This window comes from Ostrinia furnacalis, unplaced genomic scaffold, assembly GCF_004193835.3.
Source record: "Ostrinia furnacalis isolate ACB-3 unplaced genomic scaffold, ASM419383v2 OfSCF6289, whole genome shotgun sequence".
NCBI classification, from domain to species: Eukaryota; Metazoa; Arthropoda; class Insecta; order Lepidoptera; family Crambidae; genus Ostrinia; species Ostrinia furnacalis.
The window spans coordinates 46,892-73,032 of record NW_021136528.1 but is presented as its reverse complement, the minus strand read 5'-3'; the positions used below and the strand labels follow the sequence as shown (position 1 = coordinate 73,032).

Here is a 26,141-nt window from a genome sequence, read left to right as displayed (position 1 = left end):
CACTCCACCTTAAACTCGCAGCAGTGTACGCATGCGCGATCGCTTGGCTCCTCCAGCATCCTTCGTCAGTTCCGACCCAACCTCCTCACCGCTAGTTCGCGCCAAAACGCAAACCATTGTGCCAACTTAAAAATCTGTGCAACAATTTTTAAAAACAGGTAAGACATAGATTAAAAACACTCAATATTTTATTTTTAAAATTGGTTTTCAGGCAGAGGCAATAAATTGTTAGTATTGAGTGATGTTACATGGGTATTGTTTGACCAAATGACCGAATTCACGAGATTTGCAATTCAAATGCAGTTGGGTTTCATTAAATTCATATTGGCAGTCATGACTTGAGTATTCAGTGCGCTGTAAGCTGTAATTATTATTGTATTACAGAACTTCAAGCCAAATGTTTTTTTTTTTTCATATTAATTAATAACGTTTCCGTAATTGATTTTTATCAGAACTATTATGTTGTTGAAAGTAATATTAATAGGTCTTTACTTGAATATGTAGTAATAGATATCTATTGTCATAGAGAAAATATGCTAGGTGCAACTTCAAAGGGTCGCCCACTCCCTTCTTTATGTTTTCATTGTTTTCACCCGACTACACAACACATAATATGTTACTTTGTACCTTCTGATAGCCTTTTATTACATATTGTCGTCTGATTGTTATATTTCCTAAACGTAACTATTATCGTGTCCTATCTCTATATTCAGTTCCAAAGACACATGTTCATATGTTAATACAAAGTTACTTTCAGGATGTCTTCTGTTTTATGTACATAAAAAATATGAGATTTTTCAAGAATAGAAGAATATTATGTATATTCATGGGTGTTCTATGTCTAGAACTCTAGAGTGTGAAGGCTCTTCTCATTATTATTTATTTACAACTCAATCGGTTTATTATTTATCTACCTTATAGACATTATAGTTCAAATTTTTAATTTTAAATCATCCATAATATTGGCACATAATTATTACACTCTAGTATGTAACAGATAACCTTAGAACTGAAGATTTAAACAAATAACCAGCACCTAATAACTTTGTTAACGATACATTTATTTATTTAAAAGGTGGAGTAGAAAAAGATAACTAGAAGATTAGACTATAAGATAGTAATGTTTATGTCAGAATATATCATACTATGACGCACTCACTGGTCATAATTTTCTCGTTATTATAACCATGTACCTACTCAAATTACACGATTGTGACAAATCAAATTCTGTAGAAAATCTATAAGATAGGGTTTTTGAATAAAGATAAATACCTATAATCATTATTATAATACAACACACATCCACATCTTTTTAATTGGAATTTACGAAATTCCTTCTCAAGCTTTTAGAAAAATAAATAGGTACTGCGGAATTTACGTGAGGTTCTGTATTCAGCCGACGACTGCTAGCGAAGCACTTTTCCAAATTATTTCGAGTTTTCGGTTCGTATTTCAACACGTCACTATAGAATTCTGAGAAGGTTTTAAGGAAAAAAGTTACGAGGAAGTATTTTACGCCTTTCGATTGACGAACGACGAACGTTTCGTATCGTTATGGTATCGTCACCAAAGATAGCAGTCAACAGACATGACATCACACTTCTTTTGTTGTAAAATAGCTTTATCAAAACTAAATAATTTATTTTACTTTATTAGGAAATATGCCACAATATTTAGTTTTTATGTGCCATCTGTACAATCGTAGACTATAGGCACAAAGTAGGTACTTCACAAATTCAAATCCAGACACTGTATTTAACTGCCAAATATATTTTTTGTAATTTAATCGCCAGTTTAGAGATAATCGCCAGTTTAGAGAATTTATTGAATAATAAAAATCGTGACGACAATAATTATACAACTACCTTGTCGTCAGAATGACCAGTATTTGACATGTTGTCACTGGCTCCACAAAATCCCCAGGAAGGAAACCATTACCACCAATCCCACTATATCATTTCCTATTTGCCTTCCGCTCTCAATAGCTTCAACATTGCTTTTCCTTGGGGCCTTGGGATTGTCAGCCCAAAGGTTTCTGACCCCGACCCGACCCGACTAGTTTTTTATCTACTCTGCACTATATTTAACTAATTGAATGATGTAATTGGAAGACGTCTACTGCTTTAAGAAGGTTTCCCTCAAAGATTTCTTAACAAGTCTTGTATCCGCATCTAAGCGCTTCTTTTTTTTTACGTCCTATGATATTCGTAGTAAATACATGCATGAGATACCTCATGTAGTAAATTCATCAATAGGGAGTGTAGACAATAAAAACACATGAATATTTATTATTATTCTGTGATTCAACTAGCGGCCCACCACCACGTCTTCGCACGGGTAGAATAGGTATTTTTATGTGCCTATGTTTTTCAGAAATATTATTCAGAAAAAAAAGGAGGATTGTAATGGTGAAAGAGTTTTTAAAATCAGCCTAGTAAACTACTAGAATATTAAATACAAATGTACAAAAAGGACAGTGCCAATCCATGTATGGAAGTTGGACCAAGTGCTGCCCAGAATGAAACCATAGTGCATTTTTTTTCTCAGACCAATACTAATGTGTAAACCGAAGTGCACTGAAATCTATCCCTGGAGTTAAGAGAAAAAAAGAGTTTTGTTTTGAATAATTTACATACCAAATATCATCGATGTATACGTACTACGCATAAGATTTCGCGATTTTGGCATTAAATAACACTCGATATGTTGAACTTAACCATACTGCATCCGTACACTTTACTTTAGTGCGACAGACATTCTTTATAAGCGATCTAGCGCTGTTGCAGTAGTTTGGTTAGTTGACAGAAATCATTATTTCCAAAATGAAGCAAGAAGTTTTAGCTTACAATAACTTCAATAATCGATTCTAATACACCAATAAATTGATTTTTCGCAAGGATAGAGAACTAAAACTTCTTACTTCATTTTGGAAATAATGATTTCTGTCAACTAACCAAACTACTGCAACAGCTCTAGATTGCTTATAAATAATGTCTAAGTCGCACTAAAGTAAAGTGTACGGATGCAGTATGGTTAAGTTCAACATAGCGAGTGTTATTTAATGCCAAAATCGCGAAATCTTATGCGTAGTACGTATACATCGATGATATTTTGTATGTAAATAATTCAAAACAAACCTCTTTTTTTCTCTTAACTCCAGGGATAGATTTCAGTGCACTTCGGTTTACACATTAGTATTGGTCTGAGGAACAAAATGCACTATGGGTTGATTCTGGGCAGCACTTGGTCCAGACCCTGGCACCATCCTTTATATAGGTATAATCAGTTCTTCATAAATCATTTAGTTCGTAAATAAAATAAATGACTTTCAAACTACGTTATTGGCTCGTAGCGCGTAGCACGTAGCCGTAGTGCCATGTTTTCATTTCGTAACGCTACGAACTCATTGATTTCCGGCTTCCGTAGTTCAGTACGATTTCCTGTGATGAAAAGAACGATGTTGGAAAAATCTGCGAGCGTTTTATTATTGTATTTAATGCTGTTAAATAAAATTATTCTTATTTGATCTAATCTTTGAGTGCGAGTAAATGGGTAGTTGATTTTCAAACAAAATATTCTACAATTCAATGCCACAATATTTCATGTCTTCTAGTTAGATATTCTCAACATTATAATACTTTTTTTTATTACTGAACGTCATTCAGATATGAATGATGAATTGCCCCTATTATCCTTGGATGCTTCAGAGTCATCAATAACATCTTGATGTGTTAACACACTTCGGTCACGGTCTTCGGTATATTTCGATAAAAGTCAATTTCGAAACATCTAAGCATACCTTTTTCAAGTTGAAATATCTTCTTGGTACGTGTAAGCGTTTTTAGAGCATATTTGCATAAATTAAATAACTTCCAATAGTTTTTTTGACCCTGTTCATGAATGAAAATGTTTTTAATCCACACACAGACGCATGTAGTGATAAATAAAACCAATGGAAGACGTTCGTACCCAATTTGTTTGTTTTTGTTCCCACGGGGTCTAGTCTAAACCACAAGGCCATAGTCCCTATTACCATGGACATAGAGCTTAATTTTGAGTCTCTCGTTACGCAGACACGCGAGGACAGTTGGGAACACAAGTGTTATAGATTTTATAAATGTCTCAAATTATTGACATAACAATGATTTAGAGCAGGGTTTCTCAAACTTCTGGCACCACGTACCCCTGTTAAAATTTCCAGGTGACAGCGTACCCCTAACTCATTAATTGCCCCCCCCCCCCCCCCCAAGGAAATAATAAAATTGACTNTCAAACGATCATAGCAAATGTTGTGATAGGGATAGAGACATGCGATTTTTTGTTTTAAAAAGATAATACTATAGAAAATAATACAAAGTAATAAAAACCACCGGTTATAGGGGCATTTTTTGGAGAAATTTATAAAATAACCAAAATAACACGAATTTTAAAGCAGATTTTTTTCAAAAAGTATAATTTTTTATTATTTATTGGCATTTTTTTTGTATTTTATGTATTTTTTTAGTATTGCCTGTTATTTAGCATTATTACTGTTTTTATTTTATCAGGATATACCGCTTAGTTTAAAAGTTATTACGTTTTCTTTACAATAAGTAATTTGAAGAAAAAAAATTCTATAAAAAATTAAAAAAAAATCTCAAAAAATTTTTGACCTCTTTTTTGTCGATAAAAATAGGTCTAGTTTCATCTATTTTCATATTTACACTTTAACGTGACTCACACTGTATAATCATCATTTAATACAACACACAGCCACATCTTTTTAATCGGATTTTACGAAATTCCTTCTCAAGCTTTTAGAAAAATAAATACTGCGGAATTTACGTGAGGTTCTGTATTCACTTATTCAGCCAACAACTGCTAGCGAAGCACTTTTCCAAATTATTTCGAGTTTCCGGTTCGTATTTCAACACGTCACTATAGAATTCTGTGAAGGTTTTAAGGAAAAAAGTTACGAGGAAGTATTTTACGCCTTTCGATTGACGAACGACGAACGTTTCGTATCGTTATGGTATCGTCACCAAAAGATAGTGGTACAGTCAACAGACATGACATCACACTTCTTTTGTTGTAAAATCGCTTTATCAAAACTTAATAATTTATTTATTTATTTTACTTTATTAGGAAATGTGCCACAATATTTAGTTTTTATGTGCCATCTGTACAATCGTAGACTATAGGCACAAAGTAGGTACTTCACAAATTCAAATCCAGACACTGTATTTAACTGCCAAATATATTTTTTGTAATTTAATCGCCAGTTTAGAGAATTTATTGAAAAATAAAAATCGTGACGACAATAATTATACAACTACCTTGTCGTCAGAATGACCAGTATTTGACATGTTGTCACTGGCTCCACAAAATCCCCAGGAAGGAAACCATTACCACCAAACCACCTATAATATTTCCTATTTGCCTTCCGTTCCCAATAGCGCCAGCATAGCTTTTCCTTGGGGCCTTGGGATTGTCAGCCCAAGGTGTCAACTGAAGGTTTCTGACCCCGACCCGACCCGACTGTCTTTTGTCTACTCTGCACTCTATTTATCTAATCGTAAGATAGCTTTTTGATTAGAAGACGTCCACTGCTGTAAGAAGGTCTCCCTCAAGGATTTCTAAACAACCGGTCTTGTGTTTTATTCATCCAATGATATTCGTAGTAAATTCATGCATGAGATAGCGTATGTCGTAAATTCATCAACAGCGTATGCGACGCGTAGACAATAAAAACTCATGAATATTTATATTCAACCAGTACTTATTATATTACTAGCTTTTGCCCGCGGCTGTGAAATTCAGTTTGCCACAGACCGTCAGATATGTTATTGTAGGTTATAAACAATAATACTGTAAAGTTTCATCAAAATCCGTTCAGTAGTTTTTGCGTGAAAGAGTAACAAACATCCAGACATCCATACAAACTTCCGAATTTATAATATTAGTAGGACTAGTAGGATTCTGTGACTGAACTAGCGGCCAACCCCGACTTCGCAATGGTAAACTGGAAAAAAATGAGGATTCTAATTGTGCAAGAATTTTTAAAATCAGTCTAGTTGCGGAACCTATCCCATACAAACATACAAAAAATTACAAAATACAAATCTTTCTTCTTTAAAATATTAGAGTAATAGACATCAACTCAATATAACAGCAAAGAACTGCTTGCCAATAAAATTATTAGTATAATCCGTTCTTCATAAATCATTTAGTTCGTAAATAAAATAAATGACTTTCAAACTACGTTATTACAGGCTCGTAGCGCGTAGCACGTAGCCGTAGTGCCATGTTTTCATTTCGTAGCGCTACGAACTCATTGATTTCCGGCTTCCGTAGTTCCGTAGTCCGTACGAATTCCTGTGATGAAAAGAACGATGTTGGAAAAATCTGCGAGCGTTTTATTATTGTATTTAATGCTGTTAAATAAAATTATTCTTATTTGATCTAATCTTTGAGTGCTAGTAAATGGGTAGTTGATTTTCAAACAAAATATTCTACAATTCAATGCCACAATATTTCATGTCTTCTAGTTAGATATTCTCAACATTATAATACTTTTTTTTATTACTGAACGTCATTCAGATATGAATGATGAATTGCCCCTAAAATTTTATCCTTGGATGCTTCAGAGTCATCAATAACATCTTGATGTGTTAACACACTTCGGTCACGGTCTTCGGTATATTTCGATAAAAGTCAATTTCGAAACATTTAAGCATACCTTTTTCAAGTTGAAATATCTTCTTGGTACGTGTAAGCGCTTTTTAGAGCATATTTGCATAAATTAAATAACTTCCAATAGTTTTTTGACCCTGTTCATGAATGAAAATGTTTTTAATCCACACACAGACGCATGTAGTGATAAATAAAACCAATGGAAGACGTTCGTACCCAATTTGTTTGTTTTTGTTCCCACGGGGTCTAGTCTAAACCACAAGGCCATAGTCCCTATTACCATGGACATAGAGCTTAATTTTGAGTCTCTCGTTACGCAGACACGCGAGGACAGTTGGGAACACAAGTGTTATAGATTTTATAAACGTCTCAAATTATTGACATAACAATGATTTAGAGAGACTAAGCTATGCCAGCTATTTTGTAAACTAATCTAGTTTTTGTGCCCGCAAATACAGTACATAATAACAACTAAAACATTTTTTTCTATGTAGAATCTTAAACGAGTAGTATTCACGAACGTTATAGGTCAGCCATACATAGGATTACGTTCAGATTAGTGATTATGCTAGTATAGTTAACTAGTTCTAATGCAATAGCCCCAGATTTTATAAGTTCAGTTATGCGTCAAAAATAGGTGTCAAACTATCTAGCTACCACAATCTTACCTAAGTCTGTCGCCATAACAACTTAGTTTCGACAGTGGAGGTACGAAGTACTTATTATTATTCTGTCATAGAGGAGTACTTACTATTACCTATTCTGTGGTAGAGGTAAGATAGCCAGTTCCTCTGTGGTTGAGGATTCCGGGTGACGCTCGCTTCCACCTTCGTTCTGATCATCACTTTCCATCAGGTGAGATGCAAGAGCTTCCTCGTCGTAGATAAAAGTCACAATATTTGGTTGCAACGTCTTGTGTGTCCGACTGTACCACAAAAATCCACAATTTCCCCGTTCTTCCTAATAAACACAACGTGAGATTAACCAATCAGTCAGAAATTAAAAATAGATACCTTGCTATAATGTTTACTTGAGCTAACGTAAATGATGTTAACTAAAGATGTTTTTCTAACACTTTCGCATGCACGAGTTCTTAGTTTTGCTAGTTTTCTCTCTGGAATCGACCGTTGGTTTTGTGCTATGTTTGTGTTAAGAGTGATGAAAAGGTTCATTATGTGAGTTTTTGTGACCATTTACTTTTCTATTCTTTATAAATATAAGATAGAAGTGTGTTGTGGTAGCATTATAGGCAATTTACTGGGGCTAAAGTACTTTAGTTCCCAAGAGATGAGAAATCGAAAAAGGGATAATATGAATTATAAAATACCTATTACTGGGAAAACCTTGCAAGCAAAAGTCTTTTGTAATATTAGTTCCATATTGCACGTATTTGACTTTCTGTTGTCGTTGTCAGAGCTTAAGATAAGCTCCTTAAAGCTGCTTTAGGAGGTGTGCTAGATCCACCCTTGTGTTCTTGGAATGGATCGATGTAGAGTTAGGAGTAGGGTTCCCATTATTTTGCACATACGTGAGTAAATAGGGACGGGTGTTCTGGATATTTTAAACTTATTATAAGGCCGCTGAACTTCCATTGGAAGCGAGAATTAGCCTCGTCGTGTTTTTTTAAGATTACAAATTAGTTAAATAAAATCTTATAAACTTTTCATCCATTCGACAAATCGATAATATAATTTCGCCAAAGCTGCGCAGATTCAGTACGAGTACTATGTGCACGTATAGTTTAATCCTTTTGTGAAACTTCTTGTTAACGACTATAACGTCTATTGTCCCCCGGTTTTTGAATTAAGATCTTCTGCTCGTACCTAGTTGTGAACTTAACTAGTATGTAATAAAATTGACAGAAGAGCCAGTGGCGGCGTAGCATGGGTTGGCACCCGGGGCGATCACCCCCCTCCCCCCCGTCATAAGTCCTAAGGCACCCCCTGGTACCCCCCAGGGTTTTGGGGTTTTACCTACCGATTCGAAGATTGAAAGACAATCGCACCCCCCCCTATAACCTGCCCAGGAGTATGAAGAATAATTGTACCAAGTTTCGTTAAAATCCGTCGAGTAGTTTTTGTTTCTATAAGGAACATACAGACAGACAGACAGACAGACAGACAGACAGACAAAAATTTTACTGATTGCATTTTTGGCATCAGTATCGATCACTAATCACCCCCTGATAGTTATTTTGAAAATATATTTCATGTACAGAATTGACCTCTCTACAGATTTATTATAAGTATAGATAAATATAAGATAGAAGTGTTAATTTGTGGTAGCATCATAGACAATTTACTGGAGCTAAAGTACTTTAATTCCCAAGAGATGAGAAATCGAAAAAGGGATAATATTAATTATTAAAAACCTAATACTGGGAAAACCTTTCAAGCAAAAGTCTTCTGTAATATTAGTTCCATATTGCACGTATTTGACTTTCTGTTGTCGTTGTCAGAGCTTAAGATAAGCTCCTTAAGGCAGCTTTAGGAGGTGTGCTAGACTCACCCTTGTGTTCTTGGAATGGATCGATGTAGAGTTAGGAGTAGGGTTCATACATTTATCAATTTTGGTGATAAATAGGCATTTTGTATTAGTTTTTGTATAACGCCTGAACAAAAACAAAGGGTAATATTTTGGTGTTATTTATACATAGATTTCGAATATAAAAAATATATAATTTAACTAATTAAGACATGACAAAAAAACTGAGGTATGTCTCGTTTCTGTCGGGTCTGGGTTTTTTTTGTATGGGGCGTGACCGTTCTTCTTTAATGTCATTTAGCATTCTCCTTCAGTAAACCTTAGGGCTGAACTGAAAGTAGAGTAGGTAGTATTTATCCAATTAAAGGTCCAAATTAACTTTCGAGATCTGCTAAAGAGGTTGCTTGTGTACGACATTAGTACAAATGTTTATCATTTTATGCCCAAATGCCTTAAACTTAAGGCACAAACATTCACTTAACATTAACACCTTATGTACACATGTTTGAGCAAAAAAAAATCTTTATCTTTATCACAAATTTTTTAAACCTTTTGAGTGTTCTGCTAGCTAGAGCTGTCTTTACGCCTGATTCACATATTTATCATTTTAAACCCAAATACCGTAAACTTAAGGTCCAAATTAACTTTCGTGTTTTGCTAGAGCAGTTGCGGGCGTGGGAACGCCCGCGCAGACGAGACGAACAAACGCGCCAACATATTCTCCGCGGTGAACAACTTCTTCGCTGATTCGCCGCTGGTGAATCAGCTCAAAGGGATCATGGTGAGTTGACACCCTGATATTTTTTTAAGGAATTTATCAATTTTTATCGTAAGTACGAGTATATTTTTGGTCGCTCTATGGAATGGAAGAAATCACAATACTTAAATATCTTTTTTTTTAACAAGATTGTTAGTATTTTTTATTGCACACAATCCTCATTGGTTGGCCGCAAGATACTGGCCATCAAGAAAACTGCGCTCGTTTCTCGACAGACAATATCGATGTTCTTTTGTTTTTTCTTGTTTCGGATTTTCCACGTAACATGCATTTTTACGATTCGAATTTGTAAGTCTCTAGTTTTACAGTTTATCAACTCAATTTAGATACTTAACGCTTTAGCATAGTAGGTAGGTACGAGTATACCTACGAGTACTTTAACTGCTTATTAAACTGGTTGTTTTACTATATTTCAGCACTAGAAACCAATTTTCCCGAGTGAGCAGATTTTTCGTTTGTGAGGGGAAAAAACTCACTGACCAAAGTTCATACCTATACCTACTAGTATATTATTTCCAAAAGCACAAAGACAATCACTTCATGATATTTATGATCCTCAAATGCTATTTTTGTACACAGACTCGACAAACGAGCAGCAGCGGGGGCGAGCCAGGCCCTCCAGACGACTCCCGGCCTGCCAGCAGAGAGCCTCCTAACCTGGCCATCAGCCCCTCCGAGAGGTAAGTCTTCTGATCAACAGCCTTATGCATTAATGATCTTCAAAGTGGTCCTTATTCACCCATAGGATTAGTCAATATTGAGGATTGCATCCGCTGTCGTTATTGTATGTTAGAAATTTTCGGCAGCGAATCTGTCGCGCGTTTGTCGCTTTAGGTTAATGGCGATTGATTGATAAGCAGTGCCGTAACTAGCCTTTTATGCGCCCGGTGCGAGCTTTCAAAACTGCGCCCTTGAATAATGCTTGGTCTGGTCATTTCTGCGCCCCTCCAGGGTCTGCGCCCTGTGCCTGGGCACCGCTGGCACCGCCCTAGTTACGGCACTGTTGATAAGTAATTAACCACTAAATGTCTAATAATCCCGAATTACAATATGACATTATATGAAACACTTAACAATACAGTTGTGTTAATATCTGGAAAAGCCCAAAGCATTACGTTCTGAAATTTTCCATCTAAAGAAAATTTCCAGCGATAAAAGCGTCTATTTTTATCGCATAAATAAAAAGAGTTTCGCCTTCCTCCATTTATTACCTTTGGAAAATGCAGGAATGTTCAGAATCTTTTAAATTCTTTTACTCGAATCTTCCTTGGAACGACAAGGAAATGCCTAAAAAAGGTTTATCAAATAAATGGTTCTCATTATGCTTGATGATGGCATAAAAATTGTTGTTACGATTTGTTTTATTAGCTTTTTTATGTGCTCTAGGTTACGCGATAAACTTCTATTGTAAATGAAAATACTACATGATTATGTGCACGTATAAGTGGTATAAGTGACTAAGAATTTATGATGTCAGTAGGTATGGCGATTAATTCGAACAAAATGGTAATTTGACATTGTTTTTGTATAAATAAGTATTTAGTTAGAATATGTAATAATAGACCTAGTATATGTAGAAGGCAGTATAAACCGAAGTAACTTTAAAAACCATAGTTTAATCACTTTGCTTAGTAGGAAAGTTTTTTTAAAATTAAAATACATTACTTACCCACTTAGGTATCCCCCCAGATCTGATCTTCTATAAGGTCTACCTTTAAAATGGAATCCATGATATCTAAAGAAATACAAAAATAAATTATGTTTATTTCGAACCAGCTTAGGGTCCAAAATAAAAAAAGTTTTTTTCTGTAAAATTTGCAACACCGAATTAGAGTTGTTTTGTATCTAAGTAACTTACGGCCGAATACTGAAACACTACTCAAATCTGTCACTCAGCTGACGGGCTCCTAAATGGCAATGCCAGATTTTGTATGGAAGGTGGCGTCTTTTTTTTTTCGCGCGGCCATCGATCAAACCTTGTTTTTTAATTACAAAATAGTGTAATAAACCAAACTTACTATGGCATGTATACCTCTAAACTCAGTCTGAAGTAAGTTACGAGTATTAGAAGTTTGATGATTTTCATACTAGATTTGCTTTTTGCGCGCAAGTTTTGTAAGAAATTGCAACAAAATATTGCGCTATTTTTTTATTGCGCTGATTCTGCTGCATACTGATGTCTGGAGCCTTTAATGGATGGTATTGTTTGTTTACACATACAATGTCATTATTTTGTTGCAATTTTTTACAAAACTTGCGCCCAAACAGCAAATCTAGTATGAAAATCATCAAACTTTTGATGCTCGTAACTCAGTTCAGACTGAGTTTAGAGGTATACATGTTATACTAAGTTTGGTTTCTTACACTATTTTGTAATCAAAAAACAAGGTTTGGTCGATGGCCGCGCGAAATAAAAAAGACGCCAATTTCCGGCATTGTCTTTTATAAATATTCAGTCAGATTTTTTCAAGATATAATTATAAATAACTTGTAAAAATACGATTGCCCAAGGTTGGAATCGAACCCACGACCTTTCTAGAGCTCATAATAAAAAATCTAATTGCCTAATTGTACCAACCTTTCAATAGCGTATAACAATGTTTTTATAACCTTTCCAGTGGGCCTCCGCCATGCCTGTCAACGCGAGCGCAACTACCGTGACAGTATGGCGTGGAAGGCGCGAAACTTCGGCGATTCCCGCCAATTTGCGGACGCGCAAAAACTCCGTACGCCTAGCTGTGAGAAACTGCAGTCGTACCAGCGATAAGGTTGAACTGGGCGGTCTAGTCGCGTCTGTGGTAGCTGGTCGGGTAACGGTATTTTTGGGAGTTATTACCGGTAATAACGGTATTTGGTACCGGTAATTTAGTGTTAATACCGGTATTTTGTACCGGTAATTTCAGTGGTTAATACCGGTATTTTGTACCGGTGATTAATAAATGTCCATAACGGTTTTTTGTCACCGGTATTTACAAGTTATAAATGCCGGTTATTGATATCGGTATTTTGTACCGGTAAGTTACTAATAAAATGAGAACCGGAATTTTACAACGTTATTTTGGTACCGATCATTTGGTGGATTGAATGATACCTAAGTTTGAAATCTGTATTTTACTGAATAAATATTACCGGTATTTCATAATATCAGTATTTTGGTACCAATAATACACTATAATAGTACCGGTTCTCGCAAATACCGTTATTCCGGTACCGGTTTTCATTAGACATTCAACACAACGATATCTGTGTTATGTTACTTGATATGTATAAAATAATAGTATTGTGCAAAAACGTTATTATTATTGGTGAAATGTCCAATATTATGTAAATTATACCTCTTTTGTGTTGGGTCGCTTGTTAAAGTGTGGTTTGCAATATTATTCACTCTAAAGATTCACAGCTTGATATTGTGCTGTGTACTATCCTTAAATAAATAAAGGACGTCGCACATTTATCAGCCCGGAAAGGGATCGTAACCGTATCAACTCGAGGCGGGCAGTATTCTTTGTGTGAAACTCCATACTGCAACGCACACTTATCCGCACCGTAACGTAAACGCCTCGCCTCGCGGTTGACAGCGCGCGAAAGGTGATACGATGTTGATCCCTTTCAGAGTTGATAAGTCTGCTATGACCTTAAGACTCCCTGCAGACTTACGGACTTATTATTGGCCCGAATTCACAAACGATGCTTGCTAGTGAAGCAGCAAATCGAACGCACAGCATTGAACAGAGCTCTGTGTTTCGTTCGTGTGTCACCCTGTGCGTCCACGCGCACTGTGAGACCTCATAGTAATGTTTGTGAATACGGGCGATAGTTTGGTCGACTTCGAATATGTAATCGAATCGGCCAAATCAAATCGGTGTAATGTGCGTATATTCATACTGATTAACAGCCCGACTAAACTATCGGCCGACTAAAAGTCTTGTATGCGGTTAGTCTATAAAGAAATACAATAAAATAAAATCTATAGTCTGGTCTGCGAGCACGTAGAATTTTGTCCAATGACCCCAAGCTACCCATCCTTATCGCTCGCGCGTAATTATGGATTTTGTAAAATTTATTTTGTATGAAAATTAAAAAAAAAATAAAATCATGATATAAAATTTTTGACTTCACCATACCATTTATAGTATTTATAGTGTCGGCTCATATACCCATTTACCTAACACCCTGTATAATTAATAATCAAACAACAAACTCGTAAATTGCATTCTTATTTAAATTTATTTACGGAAAACATGATTTTAGGTTTAACTTGCTACAATATCATCAAGATACTAATTAATAAATACTAAATAAACAGATAAAGGGGACGGCATTAAGACACTCAGAATTCTCAGAAACCATTGATTTCGTGTTTGTTTGTAACTGTATTAAATGTATGAAAGCTGGAAATATAGGTTTTTTGAATATATTCAGTTCGTTCTTAAACATATTATTGATGCCGTTTGCTAGGTCTCATGAAGCACTTTTTCAGTAAGTAACCATTTGTTCGACATCCTGTATACCTACTATAAGAAATATTCGAGTGAGATCACTTATCGATTATTTTCGTCATCCAATTTAATTAAAATACACTAAGGCTGAGATGCACCACCTAACTTTGACCCTAACTGACAATAACCGGTGTTTTATGTTAGACAGATTTTTGACATCCAAAATTTTGATGTCAATGTTAAAGTAAGACGGTGCAACANATACAGGGTGGAAACGATAAGTGATCTCACTCGATTATTTCTAAACTATACAAGATATCCAAAAACTGCTTACTGATCCTAAAAGTGCTTCATGAGCTCTATCCAACGGTACCAATAATAGGTTACATAATAAATTGGATCTATCTGAAAATTCAATGTTTCCAGCCTCCATACATTTAGTAAAACCTCATAATATTAAAAACTAAACAAGATATCCAAAAACTGGCAACTGATCCTGAAAGTGCTTCACGAGCTCTATCCAATGGTACCAATAATAAGTTATAAAATAAACTGGATCTATTCGAAAATTCAATGTTTTCAGCTTCCATACATTTAATACTGCCACAATCATAGCACTCATGTCTTGATAATATTATAGCAAGTAAAGCCTAAAACCAATGTTTTCCGTGAATAATTTTAAATAAGAATGCAATTCACGAATTAATTTTAAGTGTTTATTATTTAAAATAAAAAAATTAACACTTCTAATATTGTGTGGCTGGCATAGTGGCATACATTTAGTATGGAGGCTGAAAACATTGAATTTTCGGATAGATCCAGTTAATTCTGTAACCTATTACTGATATCGTTTGAAAGAGCTCGTAAAGCACTTTCAGAATCAGTAATCAGTTTTTCGATATTTTGTATAGTTTAGAAATAATCGAGTGAGATCACTTAACTTTTCCACCCTGTATAGTTAGAATAATATTATAGAAGGCGGTATAAACCGAAGTAACTTTTAACTTCTTTAATCAAGTTTTTTTGGAATTAAAATACATATTTACTTAGGTATCCCCGGTATTCCCCAGATCTGCTCATCTATAAGGTCTACCTTTAATGGAATCCATGATATCTAAAGGAATACAAAAATAAATTATGTTTATTTCGAACCAGCTTAGGGTCCAAAATAAAAAAAAGTTTTTTTCTGTACAATTTGCAACACCGAATTAGTGTTGTTTTGTACCTAAGTAACTTAATTTGATTCGCTCTGAAGGTTGTTAGTTTAGCCGGTATTCAAGCGGCATATAACTGCCAAATGCCGAATTGACACGCTCATTAGATGGGCTGGGTTGGGTTAATAACATGTTTGAGTAGAATACCCTTCGGTTAACAATGTTTGCTTAACATTCTGTGACAATACAAGCCAAAATACGAGTATGAACGTGGTATAGTACCTACTTAGAGACAAGGGCGCTCGGCTCGCAACCCGACGTTCTGCATCAGGTTTATGAAAAAGTCCGAATTATTTTTTTGAGAAACTTTGTATTACAACAGTTTATTATTATTTGTTTCTTGAAACCTCAAAAAAAAAAATGAAATCACCGAAATGATTTATATTTGCCATGTTTCTTTGGTAGAGTCCTTTAAAATTATTTAATTTGCCCATAATATTGTCCATAGATTTAGGTATCGTGAATAAATGTGAATTTTCAAATCATTAACTTAGTTTGCTTTAAGTAGTTAATTTACTACCTACGGTAACGTACCGGTTGTTTCAGAGTTGTGGATTTCCTTAACGGAAGTTACGTCGAAGTTAATCTAAACTTGAGTTGAACTTTCGTGAACGTAATGTATGATCGATGAAGCTTCCATTTAAGTTCAAAGCTGCTGAGGTAATTAATCAAAAAACATTTATAGCATTACTTTATATCTTAACTGTGTTAATGAATTTTGAAATATTTTTACTAAGTACCTAATTGTCGGCAAGTAAATAAGTAATATTTTATTATAATTACCTCTTAATAATCACTAATCATGAAATGATTGATTTTTAATAACATTCTACGTGTAGATGCATAAATAGATAAGGTACTTGAAAAATTATCTCAATCAACATGGTAATAATACTAATATAATGTAATTAACTTCCATACAAATACTTTCAGATATTATGTAATGCAAAAAATTATGCATTGCTGATAATTTTTAAGATAAGTATCGATAGATTTATCTTTGCATCTTATCGCATCTTTATTAACTACAAATTCGGCATAATCGAACGGAATTTGCACAAAGGAATGGAAATTTTGAAATGGAATCTTTTCAATGACATGTCTCTAGATCTAGAATAAGAAATTAAAATTATGTAGTAAAAGTCAAAATTGCACAGCGTGCTATGGAAAGGGCTATGCTAGATATTTCTTTACGAGATCGAATCAGAAATGAGGAGATCCGTAAAAGAACTAAGGTCGCTGATATAGCCCAACGGATTAGCAAGCTGAAGTGGCAATGGGCAGGCCACCAACCGGCCATTTAGGAAATCATTGAGGGAGGCCTATGTTCGGCAGTGGACGTCCTATGGCTGAAATGATGATGATGAAAAGAACATAAAAAAGCTTTGTCAATAATGTAAGAGCCAAATCAAGACAAAACTAACAAGTCCAGTTACGATATTGTTGCTGTAAACCATTGAGGAGTTGGGTGGTCTGCAGGTGATCCTGCTAGCAGAATCAGGTCCATCTCATAATCATATTACATTGACAATGTTGACATAATGCATAAACACTGGTATTCAAGCTAACCCACTTCCCATGGGAACTAGTTACAAATTAAGTTGCAATTGACCTAAATAATATCAAGTTAAAACATACATAAAAAGTACTAACCGAATTGAGGACCTCCTCCTTTTGTTGAAGTCGGTTAATAAAAGCTGACATAAAAATCTAATAATTTGCGATACGTGTGCTTACGACTTTACTTCTAAGAACTTTAGTAGCATCGAGTATTTATCGATTGGTTCTTTGTAACTCGCGTGCCTTCTCGATAGTGATTCACACTTTCTATTGGAACTCGCTTCAGCGTGAAATTGAAGGCCACCCTTATATTCCATTCAGCCTTTGACATATATTAGTGTGCTGAATATTGAAGGATTTTCCACTGGATTTTCGTGTGCGATTTATTTATGGAAAACTGTGATGAATCATCTGATGCGTTGTTTTTATTGTACTACTTATCTCTTAAAATACAACAATTTGATTTGTTTCGGTGTGTTGGTAATTTATTAAAATGTAAGCTTTCTGCCTGTTCACTTTCACTTGGAGATGGATGTTATGAAAGAACTTATACTTTTATTTTTTTAAATAATTAGGATTCTACAAGGTTAAAGCCCAGGCAAGAGTAATATAAATATAGCTTTTGCATGTGACTTCTTTCGCTATTTGTTATCGGAAGTAAGATCTACTAATTCGTACCTAAAATAAATGACTCTATCATATCAGCCCAACTCTTTGGAAGTAAGTACAGTACTAAAACGACAAATAAAAGTTAAGGAAGTAGATATTTTACAAATATAGGTAGGTACCATGAAATAACCGTCCATAAAAGTACATAATATATCAAGCGTCTTTAGAACATAATCAAGCAATTTTCAGTTCAATGTAGCAATACGGTCTGCTTTATTATGTATTTTTCCTTCCGCATCCAAGATCCTAATCTAATGAAGGGACAGGAAAGGTTTTCCCTAAATACAGTCACCAGTCCATTCGACTATAATTTCTTGCAAAATAAGACTTATCACAACCATTTAAGATACCATAGAATAGAATAATTCATGAAGTCCTGTCGCCTGTACAAGAAGGTAAATAAAATACGCTCGTATAATGGATATTTTCAGAAAATTAAAATCTAGTTAAACTAATTAATTAAACATTTGTTGTTAAAGCGCTAAATTGGTTTGATTTTAGTCCCATCCAAGTAGGATGAAAGACATTATTAATTAAATCATTTACCTACTTATTGAAAAACTTACTGTTTTCTCTCTAACTTGAGTAGTAGGAGTCTTTAAGCTATCGCTTTCTTTGGATAATTTGATTTTCTGCTTATATAATAATTAAATAAGTAGTAGTCTTATTAAATGTTATAATTGGACACAGTTTAGTTTATCTCATTGAGCACAGACGAATTTACAAAACTAACTAAATAAGTAGTCTGGGACAGTGTATTTCTACTAGCATCGTATAATTTCTTAATTAACATAAATTAACACCATCCATTTTCACTAAATATTTCAGGGGCTGAATATGTTACCGCTCTTTTCAGCGAAGCTTTAGATTGACACTATAATTTATTACTTGAAACTTCCAACAATTTTCACAGGGTTTTACGCATTAACGACTTTTTAAGCCTTTCATTGGCAATTAGGTGTCTATCTTAATTTAAAATTGTAAAGAGGCCTTTTTTTAAGGCTTTTGTGATTCCATTATATATTTTTAATTATACATAATATTATTTATACATATGAATATTAAAATAAAATTATTAACGACTAATACTTCTATAGTCCAAATAGTCTAAATTGTGATAAATTAAAACTAGATCCTCCTCTCTTCTAATTGCAGTGCCCCACAGGGTCCATAATGATCTATTTAGCTTTAAGCCTTATCTACTCTATGTTACATTATGGTGATGCAAATAAATATCTATCTATCTATCTTCCAATCTTTCTGGATGATTTAATATAGGTAGAGCCACAAACTGAACTTGAAGTTTATACATATAAATGTGAAAGTTTCTGAGAATGGATGGAAAAATAAATTGTTCATGCAAAATCTACTGAATGGATTTTGGTGAAACTTTACATTAACCGATTGAGTCCCAGACGGCATTAATTAATGTCATAACAATTGATTATCTATTGTGTCTAGATTCGCGGAGCTTGAAGGATTAAGGTAGGTATGGAGGCTTTATAACTATATTTCTGTGATAAACTGGAATTGAAAAACTGGCGATGAGGCGGGCAACAGCTAGTAAATAAAAATAATGTCAATCACCTGTGACTCTCCGAAAATATTTATAGGCCATTGTAAAATACTAGTCTTCCTCTATCTAAATAATTGATAGAGAAACTTCTACAATTTCAAGCAAAACGTTCCACAAGTCGTTAAACTTCAACCTAGCTGTTTGATCAGACCCTCTTCGCAGCAAATAGAATTTTTAAATTGAATTCTGTAGCAGCCGGGTCCGCAGTTAAGTTGTACGCTTCACCGATTAAAAAGGCTTGGGATGGCAATAAATAAAATGGAGGTCATGCCGTTATGAAAAGGCCGGTAATCAGGCGGGGTTTATCGGGTTGTTAAATTGAGGAGTTGTCGGTAGGAAGTGATTAGGAAGAATACCTGATACCTTTTTATGGATTTATAGATACCTGTTGGAATTTTATTATTAATAAATATTTTTCCTGTAAAAGATAATTTTTAGACTACTATAGGCTATATATTCAGACAGTATTGAATATTTATTAATATTGAATAACAAACTAATTGATGATCCTTAATATTGGGATCTTTACGGAGTTATTTTATGTGAAAGTGATAGGTATACTTATCTATTGGAATATCTTTAGTAACTAGGTACTTAAACCTGGGTTAGTTACACAATAAAACATGATTTTTATTAATAAAGGATAATATCCTTTGTCTGAGTAGTGTAGTGTCGAAGTAAAGTCATGTCGATATTCAGTAGTGTCGGAGTAAAGTAATGTCGAAGTAATGTTTGTCGGAGTTTATTAAGGTAGCCAACTACAGACTACTACGGCCATAGCCCACATTGGGTGAAGTGAATGAACGAAGGTGTCTTACTTTGTATAGGGCGCTGTAGGCAGGTGTCTCCTATGACACAATAGTGATCCAAGTTTTGGTTGCAGCATATTATCGGAGCGCTCCTGCGGCAGGGGTCAGCAACAGCGGCAGGTGTCGTTCCTGAAGCCGGCTGCGGACACCACCCTGGACAGGAAGGCTTCCATCGTGGACGAGACCACCGGCATCACTCGGACGCAGATGAAAGGTACAGAGGAGTTACCACGAGTCCTAGTTTCTGATAGGGTAGATTTAAGATCCTGCGGCAGCGGCAGGTGTCGTTTCTGAGGCCGGCTGCGAACACCACCCTGGATAGGAAGGCATCCATCGTCGACGACACCACGGGCATCACTCGGACGCAGATGAAAGGTAAGAGAAGTTACCACGAGTCCTTGGTTTCTGGCAGAGTGGATTTAAGATCCTGCTGCAGGGATCAGCAGCAGCGGCAGGTGTCGTTCCTGAAGCCGGCTGCGGACACGACCCTGGACAGGAAAGCGTCCATCGTGGACGAGACCACGGGCATCATTCGGACGCAGATGAAAGGTAGGAATACGAGTATAACCCTTCAAATATACTGAATTATACTGGGTAACCCTATGATAAATAATTTCAGAGTTGATGATAAATAATTTCAGAGTTGTAGAAATATTTTTTTAACTTTTATGTATGAGTTGACAACCCTACGATTGAAAGATGGGAAAAGAGAAGAGTTAACACGTTGCGGGTCACGACAAATAGAGGATCCGGTAGTATTCAAATTAAAAAGTCAAGTAGACTTTTAAAGTGTGCGTGGTCAGCAAAATCAGAGACTTAGGGCTGATTTTGGTTAATTCCTTAAAAACTGCACAGTTATATAAGTAGGTACTATTTAATCAAAGTGGAACCAAGGACCGGCATGTTAAACGCATTTTGATTGAAGCAGTTAAGAAATTATATTTTCAAAGGGAATACCAACCCCCCACTCCTGCTATTAGTGCTGGTAATCGGTATCGGTACCTAACTTATTTGTTCACGACAACCACGAATTAGTGATGTCATTTTTAGTATGGCCGTTGAGAATATTGGATTGAACTACACCAATATTGATATAGGACGATGATAGGATTAGTTTGTATGAGTATAATAATCTGAGCACACACTAGGTATTAGCTTTCAATATGGTTAATTCGCTTTGTTAGTAGGTAAACTATGTACGTTCATATAAAATGGAAATGTCTAGGTATAGAATAAATTAGGCTTTGAGTGTATTAATGGTAAGGGAGACCGAGGAGAGTTGAGACTATCGAGTTTTTGGAATTTATTAACTACTAGCGAGCTGCTAACAGTGCGTGTTTTTTTTTAGTTCAAAATCTTCAGCTAACAAATACGCGCTGTTGCGAGCTGATAGTTAATAAGTTCCATTAAAAATACTCTCCTCGGTTACAACTCTCCTCTTCTCCCCTACCACCCACCTCATAGAGATTTTCTAACTATAATAACTAATTAAGTAGGTACACAGTACACCTCACTTCTGAGTAGGTATATCTGAGTATTCCGCGGAAGGCGCCTTGGTCGTTTCTAGTACCCAAGGCGCCGACCACTATGCGGCAGAGGGAACTCCCCAGGTTTTTAGTGGGTTCGAGCCCCACATAACCTGCCGTCCCCCGGCGGTAGGCATGGATAGGCCATTTTCCTAAGAAAAAATAAAATAAAAAAAGGTATACCTGAGTACTTATATGTGAGGATGTAACAGTCCTAAAGTCCAATTTATGGATGACTGCGACACTTGTTTTGATTTTTTACCACAGCCGTGCAATTATAATTTTGTCTCCAGAGTTCCGCGAGGCCTTCCGTCTCTTCGACAAGGATGGAGACGGGACAATCACGAAGGAGGAGCTGGGCCGCGTGATGAGGAGTCTGGGGCAGTTCGCGAGGGTTGAGGAGTTGCACGACATGTTGCAAGAGGTCGACAGCGATGGTGAGATATTCAAATTCTTCATCAGTATTTAGGCCCATTTCAGGACAAGTACACACTTCCCGAAAACAACTTGCTGTGACAGTGATGGGATCACTTTAACTTCAAGACAACACTGCTCAAAATAGGCGGCATTATCTAATTATACGCACGTCCCAACACAGCATATATAAAGAGAAACATGGGTCTCAACGCGAGATTTTTAAATGTGTCTACAATGTACTCACAGCTTGATGTTCAACATAGCTTGCCAACTCCAGAACAACATATTGACTGGCTGATAAAAAGAGAAAGAAGAAGTGGCAGAAGAAACTCGATCACCCGTGACAGTATAAGTTGTCGGTGCTTCCCGCATTTAGTTTCCTGATTGGGCGCGCCATTGTTCTTTTTGTTCATTTACTAAAAACAATCATCACCCACGCGGGATTGCACCTTATTCCACGCATTACAATAAAAAATACTTGTATGAAAGGAAACTTGCGGGTGTCACGCATGCGGGGAGCGATCTCGCGTGCGTGATGAAATTGGTCTAAGTATTCTACTTTGATCACCTAGTGGACTTCTTATCTTATCACCACCACCTAGTGGTAATCAAAGAACATCAAAGTGTCACCTGGAGTCCACTTTCATTACCTGGGTGATCAAATCCAGCCAATCAAAGTGGAATAGACCGCGAAATTCGCACGATATTAAAAACACCCTTAGATAGGTAGCTTACCTGCCAATTTTTATAAGAATCTCCTTATCCCAGGCGATGGCAACGTCAGCTTCGAGGAGTTCGTCAGCATCCTCTCCAAGTCGATGTCAGGGGCCGGTGGCGGGACCAGCTCGGCCGAACAGGAGGAGAGAGAGCTTCGGGACGCCTTCCGCGTGTTTGACAAGCATAATAGGGGGTACATCTGTGCTTCAGACCTGAGGGCCGTGCTGCAGTGCTTGGGCGAGGACTTGTCGGAGGAAGAGAGTGAGTTGTTGAGCTGTTTCATTGGGAAATATAGTATTTAATTAACATTTTACGCCAATATTCACAAACGATGCTTGCTTAAGTGAAACAGCAAATCGAACACAGCGTTGAGTAGAGCTCTGTGATTGGTTCATGTGTCACCGCACGCGCACTGTGAGACCTTATAGTAATGTTTGTGAATAAGGGCGTTATAGTCTCATTGTAGGTAGGTATGGAAAACGTAATTTGATATGCAGATATCTAGCTACATGTTGCCTTATGGATTGTGAATGTTTTTTTTTTTGTTTCCAGTTGAAGACATGATAAAGGAGGTGGACTCTGATGGTGATGGCCGTATTGACTTTTTGGGTGAGCAAAAATTTATAGCTTAACATTTTAACTTCCATATTAAAAAACTACCTATTATATATTTTTAAAAACAGTTACGAAGTTGTAAATGACGTAAATGACGCGACACGAATTTTATATCAGTGACTGAAAAAATAANGACTGAGGCGGGGATGTGTCCAGAGCTATGTTTTACCAGTGAAAGAAACTAAATGACATTAGTGGTTTCAGCACAATCGCGAAAGATCATCTTACCCCAGGGGATCAACTCGTACTACTTTCCCCTACTTAGTCCTGCCTGAGAAAGAACCCTTATTGTTCATTACAGTAGGTACCTAGGTACTTATTATTTTTCTGTGTCATTACTAAAACAAACATTTCATCACGCACGCGGGATTGCACCGTATTCCATGCATTACAATAAATACTTGAAAGGACACTAGCGAGTGTCTTCCGCGTGCGTGGTGAAATCCACACGATATTAAAAACACCTTTACTTAGATAGGATCTCACCTGCCAATTCTCATAAGAATCTCCTAATCCCAGGCGACGGCAACGTCAGCTTCGAGGAGTTCGTCAGCATCCTCTCCAAGTCCATGTCAGGGGCTGGTGGCGGGACCAGCTCTGCTGAACAGGAGGAGAGGGAGCTTCGGGACGCCTTCCGCGTGTTTGACAAGCATAATAGGGGGTACATATGTGCTTCGGACCTGAGGGCCGTGCTGCAGTGCTTGGGGGAGGACTTGTCGGAGGAAGAGAGTGAGTTGTTGAGCTGTTATATTGGGAAATATAGTATTTAACATTGTACGCCCGTATTCATAAACTTAAGTGAAACAGCAAATCGAACGCACAGCGTTGAGTGATTGGTTCATGTGTCACCCTGTGCGTCCACGCGCACTGTGAGACCTTATAGTAATGTTTGTGAATAAGGGCGTTATAGTCTCATTGTAGGTAGGCTATGGCAAACCTAATTTGATATGCAGATATCTACATGCTTTATTAAGCTGCCTTATGGATTGTGAATGTTTTTTTTGTTTCCAGTTGAAGACATGATAAAGGAGGTGGACTCTGATGGTGATGGCCGTATTGACTTTTTGGGTGAGCAAAAAATAGCTTAACATTTTAACTTCCATATTAAAAAACTACCTATTATATATTTTTAAAAACAGTTACGAAGTTTTAAATGACGCGACACGAATTTTATATCAGTGACTGAAAAAATAAATTACCTACTCACCAGCTCCACGTTGTCAACATTGTGCTAACTTGTAAATTCCAGAATTCGTCAGAGCTCTCGGCGAGCCAGAAGACGCGTGCGACGACGAGGACGAAGACGACGCGACTGAAACCGAGATATCCCTCCCACGAGCGGTCGCGGCCAACTAAATTTGAGGGTAGTTTTAGGCCCATATTGTAATGACGCAGTTACACTGTGCGAGAAATTGATCGAGACGTATAGTGTAAACACTCACTTCAGTTAGTTTCGTTGTGCGTCACCCATACTTCGATATGCGTGCTCGTGCTTCGTCTCGGTCAATTTTCCGCACAGTGTAACTGCGCCATAAAACTTGACTCAAAACTCGATTCAAACTCAGGTGTGATTGGTTGAACAATAGTTAAACAACTAATACGTTTGAGTTTTCAATCTAATATTCATTGAGTCTTAATAATACGGGCCTATAAACCGTTACTTTAAGCAACGATTTTGGCGGACTACTAGGGCTTACTAACTCTAGTATCTTTTTCAATTCATCATAACTAATTACTTGATAAATAAGAAAGGATGTTCAGATAGATTGCCTAATTAATATTTCAAACTATTTGTCCAAAGATATTTATTTCAACCGAAAACGCAAAAAATGGGATTTTGCAGTTGGCTTTTAATACAGATTCAGAACGTTTGTAACAACTCCTACATTTTAGATATCTCTGAATTGCCTAATGAAATATTATTAACTTTTTACCAGATATATCTTAAACTGTATTTTCTACATTGAATCAAAAATAACCATAGTCATTTAAGAAAACCAAAATACACTTTTAAAATAAACTTTTCCATTTCATCTAAAATTATGCAGCGGACTATATTTCTATGTACCTAAATTAATATTTCCTTAATTATTGCTAAGTGTAAGTTACTAAGCTAGGATTAATGTAATCATCACGACTTTGTATTATTGTATTAACCTACTTACAAAACGATAAAAAATCGCTTAACGCTATCTTTTTAATCGAAGTCAAAGTATTTAAAAAAATTAATACTCATATTTAAAAATAAAAGAAAAACGCACTATTTAACACGTTTGCGGTCTAAAAAGTTTTATCACGCAACTGAAAAACATTCTGTATAGGTACAGTATGTAGCCTGTGAACGTGTTAAATAAAATTTCTTTCATAATAAAATTAAAATAATTCATACTTTTGTTATAACTAAACATATCTTATATGAATTTATAATGATACTATCGCAAATGCAGATGTTATTTTCGATTTATTTTAGGAAACAATATTCCAAACTAAAAATGCATGGTTAGAGATAATTTCTACGGTTCTATCGGTGTTGTAAATTAATCAGACCAATATACAAAATAAATAAATTCTTAATTATGATGGAGTTTTCTTAAATAACGCCTAATAGTTAACCATCTGTTCAGAAATTAAGCATTCATCGGAGTAAGTACCTAACTTAGTTTTG

At 35.9% G+C, this 26,141-nt stretch overlaps 1 protein-coding gene across 4 annotated transcripts; it reads left to right on the top strand.

Moving 5' to 3' along the window:
* On the top strand, positions 1-25,629 carry LOC114362232 (neo-calmodulin). 4 transcript variants are annotated; one of them, XM_028317535.1, is made up of 8 exons: positions 1-158; positions 9,823-9,937; positions 10,514-10,614; positions 20,276-20,415; positions 22,021-22,164; positions 23,996-24,205; positions 24,488-24,544; positions 24,726-25,629. In XM_028317535.1, the coding sequence occupies exons 2-8, from the start codon at positions 9,935-9,937 to the stop codon at positions 24,830-24,832; spliced, it is 762 nt and encodes a 253-aa protein (XP_028173336.1). In that variant the 5' UTR covers positions 1-158; positions 9,823-9,934; the 3' UTR covers positions 24,833-25,629. The 4 variants fall into 4 exon arrangements, with proteins under 4 accessions (XP_028173336.1, XP_028173335.1, XP_028173334.1 ...); XM_028317534.1 differs by having other exon boundaries at positions 18-158; positions 9,818-9,937; XM_028317533.1 differs by lacking the exons at positions 1-158; positions 23,996-24,205; positions 24,488-24,544 and adding exons at positions 7,724-7,847; positions 22,913-23,122; positions 23,414-23,470.
* The last annotated feature ends 512 nt before the right edge of the window (positions 25,630-26,141 follow it).

What these genes read in the sequence shown, in the direction of transcription:
- LOC114362232 (XM_028317533.1), top strand. Translation starts at nt 7,813, where the DNA reads ATGTTTGTGTTAAGAGTGATGAAAAGGTTCATTAT. An exon ending in ATCAGCTCAAAGGGATCATG is followed by an intron (nt 9,938 to 10,513) that starts GTGAGTTGACAC and finishes TTTTGTACACAG; the next exon opens with ACTCGACAAACGAGCAGCAG. An exon ending in GGACTTGTCGGAGGAAGAGA is followed by an intron (nt 23,123 to 23,413) that starts GTGAGTTGTTGA and finishes TTTTGTTTCCAG; the next exon opens with TTGAAGACATGATAAAGGAG.